At 44.2% G+C, this 15,768-nt stretch overlaps 1 protein-coding gene across 1 annotated transcript in view; it reads right to left on the reverse strand.

Moving 5' to 3' along the window:
• Positions 1 to 3,118: 3,118 nt before the first annotated feature.
• Positions 3,119 to 15,768, reverse strand: part of eif2b4 (eukaryotic translation initiation factor 2B, subunit 4 delta) — a 40,671-nt gene continuing 28,021 nt past the window's right edge. Inside the window, exons 10-13 of the mRNA XM_071412495.1 lie at positions 13,580 to 13,707; positions 10,684 to 10,861; positions 7,751 to 7,931; positions 3,119 to 3,748 (exon numbers count right to left, since the gene is read on the reverse strand). Of these exons, the coding sequence (XP_071268596.1) occupies positions 3,549 to 3,748; positions 7,751 to 7,931; positions 10,684 to 10,861; positions 13,580 to 13,707 (687 nt within the window). The 3' untranslated portion in view covers positions 3,119 to 3,548. The remainder of the gene's footprint in view (positions 3,749 to 7,750; positions 7,932 to 10,683; positions 10,862 to 13,579; positions 13,708 to 15,768) is intronic.

The raw sequence follows: 15,768 nt of genomic DNA on the forward strand, positions 1-15,768 counted from the left end.
TCTCTGGGGTTAATGTTATAATGCTGACAGTGGACTGTTGATAGAGGGGATGGTCTCTGGGGTTAATGTTATAATGCTGACAGTGGACTGTTGATAGAGGGGATGGTCTCTGGGGTTAATGTTATAATGCTGACAGTGGACTGTTGATAGAGGGGATGGTCTCAGGGGTTAATGTTATAATGCTGACAGTGGACTGTTGATAGAGGGGATGGTCTCAGGGGTTAATGTTATAATGCTGACAGTGGACTGTTGATAGAGGGGATGGTCTCAGGGGTTAATGTTATAATGCTGACAGTGGACTGTTGATAGAGGGGATGGTCTCAGGGGTTAATGTTATAACGCTGACAGTGGACTGTTGATAGAGGGGATGGTCTCTGGGGTTAATGTTATAATGCTGACAGTGGACTGTTGATAGAGGGGATGGTCTCTGGGGTTAATGTTATAATGCTGACAGTGGACTGTTGATAGAGAGATGGTCTCTGGGGTTAATGTTATAATGCTGACAGTGGACTGTTGATAGAGGGGATGGTCTCTGGGGTTAATGTTATAACGCTGACAGTGGACTGTTGATAGAGGGGATGGTCTCTGGGGTTAATGTTATAATGCTGACAGTGGACTGTTGATAGAGAGATGGTCTCTGGGGTTAATGTTATAATGCTGACAGTGGACTGTTGATAGAGGGGATGGTCTCTGGGGTTAATGTTATAATGCTGACAGTGGACTGTTGATAGAGGAGATGGTCTCTGGGGTTAATGTTATAATGCTGACAGTGGACTGTTGATAGAGGAGATGGTCTCTGGGGTTAATGTTATAATGCTGACAGTGGACTGTTGATAGAGGGGATGGTCTCTGGGGTTAATGTTATAATGCTGACAGTGGACTGTTGATAGAGGGGATGGTCTCTGGGGTTAATGTTATAATGCTGACAGTGGACTGTTGATAGAGGGGATGGTCTCTGGGGTTAATGTTATAATGCTGACAGTGGACTGTTGATAGAGGGGATGGTCTCTAGGGGTTAATGTTATAATGCTGACAGTGGACTGTTGATAGAGGGGATGGTCTCTGGGGTTAATGTTATAATGCTGACAGTGGACTGTTGATAGAGGGGATGGTCTCTGGGGTTAATGTTATAATGCTGACAGTGGACTGTTGATAGAGGGGATGGTCTCTGGGGTTAATGTTATAATGCTGACAGTGGACTGTTGATAGAGGGGATGGTCTCTGGGGTTAATGTTATAATGCTGACAGTGGACTGTTGATAGAGGGGATGGTCTCTGGGGTTAATGTTATAATGCTGACAGTGGCCTGTTGATAGAGGGGATGGTCTCTGGGGTTAATGTTATAATGCTGACAGTGGACTGTTGATAGAGGAGATGGTCTCAGGGGTTAATGTTATAATGCTGACAGTGGACTGTTGATAGAGGGGATGGTCTCTGGGGTTAATGTTATAATGCTGACAGTGGACTGTTGATAGAGGGGATGGTCTCAGGGGTTAATGTTATAATGCTGACAGTGGACTGTTGATAGAGGGGATGGTCTCTGGGGTTAATGTTATAATGCTGACAGTGGACTGTTGATAGAGGGGATGGTCTCTAGGGGTTAATGTTATAATGCTGACAGTGGACTGTTGATAGAGGGGATGGTCTCTGGGGTTAATGTTATAATGCTGACAGTGGACTGTTGATAGAGGAGATGGTCTCAGGGGTTATTGTTATAATGCTGACAGTGGACTGTTGATAGAGGGGATGGTCTCAGGGGTTAATGTTATAATGCTGACAGTGGACTGTTGATAGAAGGGATGGTCTCAGGGGTTAATGTTATAATGCTGACAGTTGATAGAGGAGATGGTCTCTAGGCCCATATGACATGTTTTAAGACTTATCTTTGAAAGGCACTCTGTCAGAATTGACAGTGTTTTCGATGCTCAGTGTGTAATCGCCACAAATTTTGCAATGGTTGTACAGCTAGCAGCCATTTATCTCGATCAACATGGCATTATGTTCAACATGAGCTGGAACTCAATTTACGTTCCAGTCATGGTTTACTAAAACTAACACTCCATAACTGAAGCAGGTAACGTCATCTACTTTGCATGTGAATAAGTCATTTGTAGTAGGAGCTATATAATGTGCAATATAAATTGCAATAGCAACAAGATATTGTAATTGTTTGGGAAAACTGACAAGATATCGACTTGATAAAATCCCATTATAGGGAGACATGAGCAAAACACATTGCTTGCAGACAGTACCGCTAATGTTGACTTGTTCATACATGGTTAAGGATGAATTGATGTTTATAAACTGAAATGGGTTGCCTTTTTGTATTTTACCTTTAATTAAAGATGTTATACACGGACTCAAGTGATTTGCTGTGTTGTGTGTGTCTCGACCTGAAGAGCCATTCTGAACGGCACACAGGTGACTTATGTACTGACCAGAAACCTCAATCTGTCCAATTTCCTCTGCGCCATTGAGCAGTTCATTGAAAACTAGTTGTGTTTGATCTCTCTCTCTCTCTAATAAAACCTCTCTGCGATAGATACGTTATGGAACACTGAAGAAAAGTCATTTAAAAAGAGACATTCTCTCTTCTTCCAACAGTGTTTTCTATTACACACTGACGGCATTATATTCAACATAAACTGGAACTCAATGTATGTTCCAATCATGGTCACGAAGACTAAAACTTCATAATAGGCGTTTTAAGCCACAGCAGTACCTAATTAAATCAGAACAGGTCAAATGTTTTTTCTGTAGTTTGAATGAGGATACAGCATTTAGGATACACACCTACAGCAAAAAAAAAAAACATTATTTGAAATATCTAATTGGTTTGAGTGAAAACGCTCAAAAACAGAAATCTTGGGACTTCATTGCCACGTCTGCCGTTTCAGATTTTCCTTGAATCAAGCCCGTATCCACAGGCTGAGTAGGAGTGCTGATTTAGAGTCAGTTTAGTCTTTTAGACCATAATGAATACAATTGTATGGAGAGATACCAGGTCAACTCTCCTACTCTGAGATGCTATGTGGGACCGGTTCCCTATACCTTCTACCCCCCCACCCCACAGGCCAAACCCTTTATCGTCAACACTGTCAAAAGAACACACAGGAAACTCTTGTTTTAAAAAAATAATGTGCCATTTCAGATATTTATTACATGCCAAAAGTGCAGGTGTGAATGCCTGCTCAGTGTAGAACACTTCTGTAGTCTTTTTTTTATGGCCAGCTGTTACAGTGGATATAGCCTAGCATGTAGAAAGACTGAGCAAATGGAGAGTCTAAAGACCCGGTCCAATATCAACACTAGCTCGCTACTAACAATTAAAACAATGTATTTGGTAGGTCCATGCATTCTAGAATGGTCATCGGAACATAAGTGTACACTCCCATTTTGGAACCCTATGACCTAATAAAGTACACTATATAGAGGATAGCTTACAATTCTCAAACACAAGTGCTTCTTATAGAACACCACATCAAGTCAGATGCATCATCAGTCTGCGACTCTAAGCCAGACCCCCCCGTGTCATTCCCCTTCCATCTCTTACTGGTCCAGGTTTTTGACCCTGAGAACAACAGGAACTGAGGTGCACGGGATCATGCCCAGGTCTGTGATGACCAGGTCCACAAAGTCTGGTGGTGTGACGTCGTAGACCAGGTTCAACAGACCCAGGGAGCTGACGTCCTGCCAGTTCTCCAGCTGGGTCTTCCCCTTCCGGGTCACCATCAGGTCATCGGGGTCATCTGAGGGAAAATTTTTAAAAGGAGGGTTTGTGAGTGTTGCACTGCTACTGATGTTTCTATTCAAGTCAGGAAGATCATTTTTAATATCTGGATAATTGTGTTGATCGAAGTTCATATTACAGATCCCTATCTAGGTTACATTTCAGCGCTAGAGGCGTCACTACAGACCCTGGTTCGATTCCAGGCTGTATCACAAACGAGAGTGGCGCACAATTGTCCCAGCATCATCCGGGTTACCTCATTGTAAATAAGAATTTGTTCTTAACTGACTTGCCGAGTTTAAATAAAACAATGACCAAGGATCCATATCTAGGTTACCAGGAAGTAGAAAGGAAACGACCCAAACTCAGCAACTAAAACATTTCATTCTATTGTATTTATTAAAGATCCCCATTAGTTCCTGCCAAGGCAGCAGCTACTCTTCCTGGGGTTTATTATGGATCCCCATTAATTCCTGCCAAGGCAGCAGCTACTCTTCCTGGGGTTTATTATGGATCCCCATTAGTTCCTGCCAAGGCAGCAGCTACTCTTCCTGGGGTTTATTATGGATCCCCATTAGTTCCTGCCAAGGTAGCAGCTACTCTTCCTGGAGTTTATTATGGATCCCCATTAATTCCTGCCAAGGCAGCAGCTACTCTTCCTGGGGTTTATTAAGGATCCCCATTAATTCCTGCCAAGGTAGCAGCTACTCTTCCTGGGGTTTATTATGGATCCCCATTAATTCCTGCCAAGGCAGCAGCTACTCTTCCTGGGGTTTATTAAGGATCCCCATTAATTCCTGCCAAGGCAGCAGCTACTCTTCCAGGGGTTTATTAAGGATCCCCATTAATTCCTGCCAAGGTAGCAGCTACTCTTCCTGGGGTTTATTATGGATCCCCATTAGTTCCTGCCAAGGCAGCAGCTACTCTCCCTGGGGTTTATTATGGATCCCCATTCATTCCTGCCAAGGCAGCAGCTACTCTCCCTGGGGTTTATTAAGGATCCCCATTAATTCCTGCCAAGGTAGCAGCTACTCTTCCTGGGGTTTATTATGGATCCCCATTAGTTCCTGCCAAGGCAGCAGCTACTCTCCCTGGGGTTTATTATGGATCCCCATTCATTCCTGCCAAGGCAGCAGCTACTCTTCCTGGGGTCCAGCGACATTAAGGCAGTTATATACAGTTTAAAATATTACATGACATTACACTTTATCCAATACATTTAGTGTGTTCCTTCAGGCCACTACTCTACTACCACATATATACAATACAACGTACATGTGTGTAGAGTGTGTGTATTATCATGTGTCTGTACCTGTGTGTGTCTCTTCACAGTCCCCGCTGTTCCTTAAGGTGTATTTTTATCTGTTATTTAAATCTGATTCTACTGCTGCATCAGTTACCTGATGTGGAATAGAGTTCCATGTAGTCATGGCTCTATGTAGTACTGTGTACCTCCCATAGTCTGTTCTGGACTTGGGGATTTTGAAGAGACCTCTGGTGGCATGTCTTGTGGGGTATATGCATGTGTGTCTGAGCTGTGTGCTAGTAGTTTAAACAGACAGTTCGGTGCATTCAGGATGTCAACACTTCTTACAAAAACAAGTAGTGATGAAGTCAATCTCTCTCTACTTTGAGCCAGGAGAGATTGACGTGCATATTGTTAATGTTAGCTCTCTGTGTACATCCAAAAGCCAGTCATGCTGCCCTGTTCTGAGCCAATTGTAATTTTCCGATATCCCTCTGTGGCACCTGACCACACGACTGAACAGTAGTCTAGGTGGGACAGAACTAGGGCCTGTAGGACCTGCCTTGTTGACAGTGCTGTTAAGAAGGTAGAATCTAGGGCCTGAAGGACCTGCCTTGTTGATAGTGTTGTTAAGAAGGTAGAAACTAGGGCCTGTAGGACCTGCCTTGTTGACAGTGTTGTTAAGAAGGTAGAAACTAGGGCCTGTAGGACCTGCCTTGTTGACAGTGCTGTTAAGAAGGTAGAATCTAGGGCCTGAAGGACCTGCCTTGTTGATAGTGTTGTTAAGAAGGTAGAAACTAGGGCCTGTAGGACCTGCCTTGTTGACAGTGTTGTTAAGAAGGTAGAAACTAGGGCCTGTAGGACCTGCCTTGTTGACAGTGCTGTTAAGAAGGTAGAAACTAGGGCCTGTAGGACCTGCCTTGTTGATAGTGTTGTTAAGAAGGTAGAAACTAGGGCCTGTAGGACCTGCCTTGTTGACAGTGTTGTTAAGAAGGTAGAAACTAGGGCCTGTAGGACCTGCCTTGTTGATAGTGCTGTTAAGAAGGTAGAGCAGCACTTTATTATGGACAGACTTCTCCCCATCTTAGCTACTGTTGTGTCACATGTATCATATGTTTTGACCAAGACAGTTTACAATCCAGGGTTACTCCAAGCAGTTTAGTCACCTCAACTTGCTCAATTTCCACATTATTTATTACAAGATTTAGTCGAGGTTTAGGGTTTAATGAATGATTTGTCCCAAATACAATGCTTTTAGTTGTAAAAATATTTAGGAGTAAATCATTCCTTGCCACCCACTCTGAAACTAACTGCAGCTCTTTGTTAAGTGTTTCAGTCATTTCACTCACTGTAGTAGCTGATATGTATCGTGTTGAGTCATCCGCATACATAGGCACACCGGTTTTACTGAAAGCCAGTCGCATGCCATTAGTAAAGATTTAAAAAGTAATGGGCCTAAACAGCTGCCCTGGGGAATGCCTGATTCTACCTGGATTATGTTGGAGGCTTCCATTAAAGAACACCCTCTGTGTTCTGTTAGACAGGTAACTCTTTATCCACAATATAGCAGGGGGTGTAAAGCCATAACACATACGTTTTTCCAGCAGCAGACTATGATCGATAATGTCAAAAGCCGCACTGAAGTCGAATAAAACAGCCCCAATCTTTTTATCAACAATTTCTCTCAGGCATTTGTGTAAGTCCTGTGCTTGAACATCCTTCCCTATAAGCGTGCTGAAAGTCTGTTGTCAATTTGTTTACAGTAAAATAGCATTGTATTTGGTAAAACACAATTTTTTCCAAAAGTTTACTTATGGTTGGTAACAGGCTGATTACTGGCTCAAATAGCAGAGCAAATGAGGCTTTATGAGCCAAGCATTCATAAATGTAATTTTCCATGGAGAAAAGAGAGTAGACTTATTTTCCCATCCTTCTTGCCTAGCATTTGGTTTGGTACAGCAGGGGTTAATAATAAGCCTATCTGACCCGTGCAACATGTTACAGTTTGTTTTACTTTTGGCCATGCATATGAACGAGACAGACAGCTTCTCTGAGCCAGGCCAATTCATTTATTAGGATCAGTATAATGGATATATCCAAAGAAATGGCAATAGAAACAAAGGTCAAACAAACTAAAAAATGCACAGTTTGCTGTCAATCCAGCTGCTTGTTTGTGATTGTGTGTTAGCTTTAGTTGGCTAGCTAACTTTAGCTAGCAAAGGAGAAGTAACGTTAGCCTAGCTAAGTAACGTTAGCGTTAGCCTAGCTATCTTATTGACTCGACAATCAACTGGTTATTGCCTATTTGTACCTCATGCTATAAAGCTTACATGCCAATGATTTGTTTAGCATAGCAACGTGGAATGAATGGAATGAACGACTGGGTTAAAACATCCCAATAGAATTAACGACCAACCTGTTTGGCTAGCAACTTTAGAACCTCAGAACTAACAGCTGGCTTTTGCCCGGACTATATCGTCTGGTGGAAGGATGAAATAAAACTAATTTACTCATTAAAATGTTCATGTTTTTAATGAAAACATATAGTTAATCTTTTTTTAAATTTTTTATAATTTGGCTAACTGTTTTATTTAAAAAACAAGGTGCTCGAACTCGGGAATTATTGTGTGATAACAGTCCTTAAGAGGGAGTTTCCCGGTCCTAGGCTCAGAGCAGCCCTCAGTCGGGAGTTCTCACACCATAATCCTTAGGTTCTCATGCCTTACTTATTCAATAATACACTCAAGAAGGCTAAATGAATGCTTGCCACCTTACCGAGCTCATTGGAGACAAAGGAGTCAGTCTGCACCCTCTCACAGAACTTGTACGTTTCACAGCAGACCAGAACTGGCACGTTGAAGGTCCTGGCCACCAGAGCTATCTGAGAGGTGCCCACACGAGACATCACGTAGCCATTAGCCAGCAGGGCATGGGCACCCAGGAACACCTTAGAGACCTGAGGGAAAAGGGGCAAGTTTAATGAGTTGAATTTTGAGTTAAATTAGACCATTTATAAAAAACGGACATACAGTTAGTTGAATGTGCTGTGGGGAGGTTAGTTAAAAGAACAGGGAAAAGCGAGAGAGTTAAAACCAAAATAATATTTTAAGGAAAACCATTCACTGGGCTTTTGGATTTTCTACAAGAGGTCCACGACGTGATAAAATCAACAAGTGCCTAAATGATAAAGTTCCACAGTGCAATGACACCTCCAGTCCTCTAAAAGAGGCAATCAACTATTTTGTGCTCACATCAGGTGGTAGGGCTGGCTACTGCCAGGGATGACACGATGTTATTGCGATACTTAGGTGCCGATACGATATTTACTGCGATTCTCACGATTCTACAGTGCCTTCAGAAAGAGACGGAATTCTAAACGGATTTAAAAGATTTTGTAGCTCACCCATAATGACGGTGAAAACATGTTCAGAAATTGTAGCAAATGTATTAAAAATGAAATACGGAAATATATCATTTACATAAGTATTCACACCCAATGAGTCAACACTTTGTAGAAGCACCTTTGGCGGCGATTACAGCTTTGAGTCGTCTTGGGTATGTCTGTATCTGGATTTCGGGATTTTCTCCCATTCTTCCTTGCAGATTCTCTCAAACTCTGTTAAGTTAGATGGAGAGCAGTGGTGGACAGCAATCTTCAAGTCTTTCCAGATTTTCAATGAGATTCAAGTCTGGGCCACTCAAGGACTTTCACATTCTTGTTCTGAAGCCATTCCAGTGTTGCTTTGGCTGTATGCTTGGGGTCATTGTCCTGGTGTAACATAAATCTTCACCTCAGTCTAATGTTGTTTGCACTCTGTAGCAGGTTCTCATCAAGGATTTGCCTGTATTTGGCTCCATTCATTCTTCCCTCTATCCTTACCAGTGGCCGAGTCCCTGCTGCACCACCATGCTTCACGATAGGGTTGGTGTTAGGACAGGTGATGAGCTGTGCCTGGTTTTCTCCAGACATAGTGCTTAGCACTCAGGCCAAAGAGTTACATTTTTGTCTCATCAGACCACAGAATATTTTGCCTTATGATCGCAGAGTCTTTCACGTGCCTTTTTACAAACTCCAGGCGTGCAGTCATGTGCCTTTTTCTCAGGAATGGCTTCCATCTTGCCACTTTCCCATAAAGCCCAGCTTGGTGAAATGCGGTAGAGACTGTTGTCCTTCTGGCAGGTTCTCCCATCTCATCCAAGGAACTCTGTAGTTTTGTCAGACTGGTCATTGGGGTCTTGGTCACCTCCCTGACCAAGGTCCTTCTTACCCAGTTGATCAGTTTGGTCAGACAGCCAGCTCTAGACAGAGTCTAAGTTGATCAGTTTGGTCAGACAGCCAGCTATAGACAGAGTCTGGGTAGTTCAGTTTGGTCAGACAGCCAGCTATAGACAGAGTCTGGGTAGTTCAGTTTGGTCAGACAGCCAGCTATAGACAGAGTCTGGGTAGTTCAGTTTGGTCAGACAGCCAGCTCTAGACAGAGTCTAGGTAGATCAGTTTGGTCGGACGGCCAGCTCTAGACAGTCTGGGTAGTTACATATTTTTTCCATTTCCCAATGATGGAGACCACTGTGATTTTGGAAACTTTCAACACTCTAGAAGTTGTTTTATACCCTTCCCCAGATATATACCTCATCATAATTATATCTCAGAGATCTATGGACAGTTCCTTGAACTTCACGGTATAGTTCCTGCTCTGACATGCACTGTCATCTGTGGGACCTTATATAGACAGGTGTTTCTTCCTAAATCATGTCCAAACAATTGAATTGTCCACAGGTGGGCCAATCAAGTTGTAGTGACATCTCAAGGATCATCAAAACGAAAGTGTGCTCAATTTCAAGTGTCATAGCAAAGGGGTGTGAATACATATGTAAATGAAATATTTCTGCATTTAATTTTCAAAAAATCTGAAAACATGTTTTCACTTTGTCATTATGGGGTATTGTGATGTCATTATGGGGTATTGTGTTGTCATTATGGGGGGTGTGTAGATGGGTGAGAGGAAAATAAATAAATTTCAACCAAGCTTTAGGATGAAAAAGACCAGAGTTTTGGCACAGGTACAGCTGACTAGCACTAGCTAGGAAAAATGTACTAAAAATATATATTTTTTAATGAATGGACACTTAGTGAAATATCGATAGAATATGGTCCCAAAATAATATGGTGATATGCAACAACCTATTTATTCCTATTTATTCCCCCATCTCTATCAGGTAGTATGTATGAGGACTAGGTTACCTCAGGTAGTATGTATGAGGACTAGGTTACCTCAGGTAGTATGTATGAGAGGGCAGAGATGAGGACTAGGTTACCTCAGGTAGTATGTATGAGGGCAGAGATGAGGACTAGGTTACCTCAGGTAGTATGTAAGAGAGGGCAGAGATGAGGACTAGGTTACCTCAGGTAGTATGTATGAGGGCAGAGATGAGGACTAGGTTACCTCAGGTAGTATGTAAGAGAGGGCAGAGATGAGGACTAGGTTACCTCAGGTAGTATGTATGAGAGGGCAGAGATGAGGACTAGGTTACCTCAGGTAGTATGTATGAGAGGGCAGAGATGAGGACTAGGTTACCTCAGGTAGTATGTATGAGAGGGCAGAGATGAGGACTAGGTTACCTCAGGTAGTATGTAAGAGAGGGCAGAGATGAGGACTAGGTTACCTCAGGTAGTATGTATGAGAGGGCAGAGATGAGGACTAGGTTACCTCAGGTAGTATGTATGAGAGGGCAGAGATGAGGACGTAGGTGCAGCTGATGCCTCGCTGTACGAGACGTCTCAGAGCCTCCCTTCCCTCCAGACGAGGCCGGCTGTCCACCACAATAACACGGAACTTCCTGCTCTTCTCAAACGCCTCGCACAGGATGTGGTTCACCAGGGACGAGCTACGGAAGGACAGGATATGACATCAACAACTGATGAGTTCGTTACTGACCCCTAGCCTGGTACCAGATCTGCTAAGAAGGGAGGCGAAGGGACACAGGCTTGTTAACTTCTGGATTCTACTGGATTGTACCGACCACTAACCCCTCAAACTCAACTCTGGACCTCAAAGCCAGTTCCACTGCATTTTTTCCCACTGTTCCCCTCTAATCAGGGACTGATTTAGACCTGGGACACCAAGTGGTTGATTCCCCTCTAATCAGGGACTGATTTAGACCTGGGACACCAGGTGGGTGATTCCCCTCTAATCAGGGACTGATTTAGACCTGGGACACCAGGTGGGTGATTCCCCTCTAATCAGGGACTGATTTAGACCTGGGACACCAGGTGGGTGATTCCCCTCAAATCAGGGACTGATTTAGACCTGGGACACCAGGTGGGTGATTCCCCTCTAATCAGGGACTGATTTAGACCTGGGACACCAGGTGGGTGATTCCCCTCTAATCAGGGACTGCTTTAGACCTGGGACACCAAGTGGGTGATTCCCCTCTAATCAGGGACTGATTTAGACCTGGGACACCAGGTGGGTGATTCCCCTCTAATCAGGGACTGATTTAGACCTGGGACACCAGGTGGGTGATTCCCCTCTAATCAGGGACTGATTTAGACCTGGGACACCAGGTGGGTGATTCCCCTCAAATCAGGGACTGATTTAGACCTGGGACACCAGGTGGGTGATTCCCCTCTAATCAGGGCCTGATTTAGACCTGGGACACCAGGTGGGTGATTCCCCTCTAATCATGGCCTGATTTAGACCTGGGACACCAGGTGGGTGATTCTCCTCTAATCAGGGCCTGATTTAGACCTGGGACACCAGGTGGGTGATTCCCCTCTAATCAGGGACTGATTTAGACCTGGGACACCAGGTGGGTGATTCCCCTCTAATCAGGGTCTGATTTAGACCTGGGACACCAGGTGGGTGATTCCCCTCTAATCAGGGACTGATTTAGACCTGGGTCACCAGGTGGGTGATTCCCCTCTAATCAGGGCCTGATTTAGACCTGGGACACCAGGTAGATGATTCCCCTCTAATCAGGGTCTGATTTAGACCTGGGACACCAGGTGGGTGATTCCCCTCTCATCAGGGCCTGATTTAGACCTGGGACACCAGGTGGGTGATTCCCCTCTAATCAGGGCCTGATTTAGACCTGGGACACCAGGTGGGTGCATTTAATTATCAGGTAGAACAGAAAAGCAGAAGGCTCCGGACCTCGTAGGGTCAGAGTTGAGTACCCCTGTCCTATACTCTAAGGTGGTACTACTGTAGAGTTGAGAGGATTGGATAGACTTTACAGGTGGGAGACCGGATGGGAGATCAGTTATGTATTGTATTGTAATGGGGTGTATCCCAACCGCGACTCAAACCCTGGTCTCTGTGACTGTCAGTCCAACACGTATACATGAACACCTTGGAGCGGATTCCACTTAGTCATTAACACCGTGGAGCGGTTTCCACTTAGTCATTAACACCGTGGAGCGGTTTCCACTTAGTCATTAACACCGTGGAGCGGTTTCCACTTAGTCATTAACACCATGGAGCGGTTTCCACTTAGTCATGAACACCTTGGAGCGGTTTCCACTTAGTCATGAACACCTTGGAGCGGTTTCCACTTAGTCATTAACACCTTGGAGCGGTTTCCACTTAGTCATTAACACCATGGAGCGGTTTCCACTTAGTCATTAACACCTTGGAGCGGATTCCACTTAGTCATTAACACCTTGGAACGGTTTCCACTTAGTCATTAACACCTTGGAACGGTTTCCACTTAGTCATTAACACCATGGAGCGGATTCCATTTAGTCATTAACACCTTGGAGCGGATTCCACTTAGTCAATAACACCTTGGAGCGGATTCCACTTAGTCATTAACACCTTGGAGCGGTTTCCACTTAGTCATTAACACCTTGGAGCGGTTTCCACTTAGTCATTAACACCTTGGAGCGGTTTCCACTTAGTCATTAACACCTTGGAGCGGTTTCCACTTAGTCATTAACACCTTGGAGCGGTTTCCACTTAGTCATTAACACCTTGGAGCGGTTTCCACTTAGTCATTAACACCTTGGAGCGGTTTCCACTTAGTCATTAACACCTTGGAGCTGATTCCACTTAGTCATTAACACCATGGAGCGGTTTACATTTAGTCATTAACACCATGGAGCGGTTTACATTTAGTCATTAACACCTTGGAGCGGATTCCACTTAGTCATTAACACCATGGAGCGGTTTACATTTAGTCATTAACACCTTGGAGCGGATTCCACTTAGTCATTAACACCTTGGAGCGGTTTCCACTTAGTCTTTAACACCTTGGAGCTGATTCCACTTAGTCATTAACACCATGGAGCGGTTTACATTTAGTCATTAACACCTTGGAGCGGTTTCCACTTAGTCATTAACACCTTGGAGCGGTTTCCACTTAGTCATTAACATTAACACCTTGGAGCGGATTCTACTTAGTCATTAACACCATGGAGCGGTTTACATTTAGTCATTAACACCATGGAGCAGTTTCCCGGACACAGATTAAGATTAGGCCTGGACTGAAAAGCTATTTCAATGGACATTCTCAATTGACCGTGCTATTTAACTCGGCTTAATCAGTGTCCAGGTGACTGGCCCTAAGAGGCCTCTTGATTAAAAGTCATTATTATTTTCTTACCATCCATAAACTAGAATGACGTCTCCATCACTGATCTTCTCTATAGCGTATTTAGATATGGCCTTGGCTGCCAGAACTATCTTCTCCTCTATGTAACGGTCTATACACTGCAGCAGTTTGGTCTTCGCCTATAGGGGGGGGGGGGGAAGAGACAAAATGACAATATGGGGGGGAGAGACAAAATGACCACAAGGGTGGGTGGGTGGGGAGGGGGGGTTGAGAGAGAGAGGTAAAATGACCACATGGGGGTGAGAGAGAGAGAAATAAAATGACCACATGGGGTGAGTGAGAGACAAAATGACCACATGGGGTGAGAGAGAGAGAAACAAAATGACCACATGGGGGTGAGTGAGAGACAAAATGACCACATGGGGTTGAGAGAGAGAGAAACAAAATGACCACATGGGGGTGAGTGAGAGACAAAATGACCACATGGGGTTGAGAGAGAGAGAAACAAAATGACCACATGGAAGTGAGAGAGAGAGAAACAAAATGACCACATGGAAGTGAGAGAGAGAGAAACAAAATGACCACATGGGGGTGAGTGAGAGACAAAATGACCACATGGGGTTGAGAGAGAGAGAAACAAAATGACCACATGGGGGTGAGTGAGAGAGAAACAAAATGACCACATGGAAGTGAGAGAGAGAGAAACAAAATGACCACATGGGGTGAGAGAGAGAGAAACAAAATGACCACATGGGGGTGAGAGAGAGAAACAAAATGACCACATGGGGGTGAGTGAGAGACAAAATGACCACATGGGGTTGAGAGAGAGAGAAACAAAATGACCACATGGAAGTGAGAGAGAGAGAAACAAAATGACCACATGGAAGTGAGAGAGAGAGAAACAAAATGACCACATGGGGGTGAGTGAGAGACAAAATGACCACATGGGGTTGAGAGAGAGAGAAACAAAATGACCACATGGAAGTGAGAGAGAGAGAAACAAAATGACCACATGGGGTGAGAGAGAGAGAAACAAAATGACCACATGGGGGTGAGAGAGAGAGAAACAAAATGACCACATGGGGATGAGTGAGAGAGAAACAAAATGACCACATGGGGTGAGAGAGAGAGAAACAAAATGACCACATGGAAGTGAGAGAGAGAGAAACAAAATGACCACATGGGGTGAGAGAGAGAGAAACAAAATGACCACATGGGGTGAGAGAGAGAGACAAAATGACCACATGGGAGTGAGAGAGAGAGAGACAAAATGACCACATGGGGGTGAGAGAGAGAGAAACAAAATGACCACACGGGGTTGAGAGAGAGAGAAACAAAATGACCACATGAAGTGAGAGAGAGAGAAACAAAATGACCACATGGAAGTGAGAGAGAGAGACAAAATGACCACATGGGGGTGAGTGAGAGACAAAATGACCACATGGGAGTGAGTGAGAGAGAAAATGACCACATGGGAGTGAGTGAGAGACAAAATGACCACATGGGGGTGAGTGAGAGACAAAATGACCACATGGGAGTGAGTGAGAGACAAAATGACCACATGGGGTGAGAGAGAGACAAAATGACCACATGGGGTTGAGAGAGAGAGAAACAAAATGACCACACGGGGGTGAGTGAGAGACAAAATGACCACATGGGTTGAGAGAGAGAGAAACAAAATGACCACACGGGGTTGAGAGAGAGAGAAACAAAATGACCACATGGAAGTGAGAGAGAGAGAAACAAAATGACCACATGGAGTGAGAGAGAGAGAAACAAAATGACCACATGGGGTTGAGAGAGAGAGAAACAAAATGACCACATGGAAGTGAGAGAGAGAGAAACAAAATGACCACACGGGGTTGAGAGAGAGAGACAAAATGACCACATGGGGTTGAGAGAGAGAGAAACAAAATGACCACATGGGGATGAGTGAGAGACAAAATGACCACATGGGGTTGAGAGAGAGAGAAACAAAATGACCACACGGGGTTGAGAGAGAGAGAAACAAAATGACCACATGGGGCTGAGAGAGAGAGAAACAAAATGACCACATGGGGGTGAGTGAGAGACAAAATGACCACATGGGGGTGAGAGAGAGAGAAACAAAATGACCACATGGAAGTGAGAGAGAGAGAAACAAAATGACCACATGGAAGTGAGAGAGAGAGAAACAAAATGACCACACGGGGTTGAGAGAGAGAGAAACAAAATGACCACATGGAAGTGAGAGAGAGAGA

This window comes from Salvelinus alpinus, chromosome 8, assembly GCF_045679555.1.
Source record: "Salvelinus alpinus chromosome 8, SLU_Salpinus.1, whole genome shotgun sequence".
Taxonomy (NCBI): domain Eukaryota; kingdom Metazoa; phylum Chordata; class Actinopteri; order Salmoniformes; family Salmonidae; genus Salvelinus; species Salvelinus alpinus.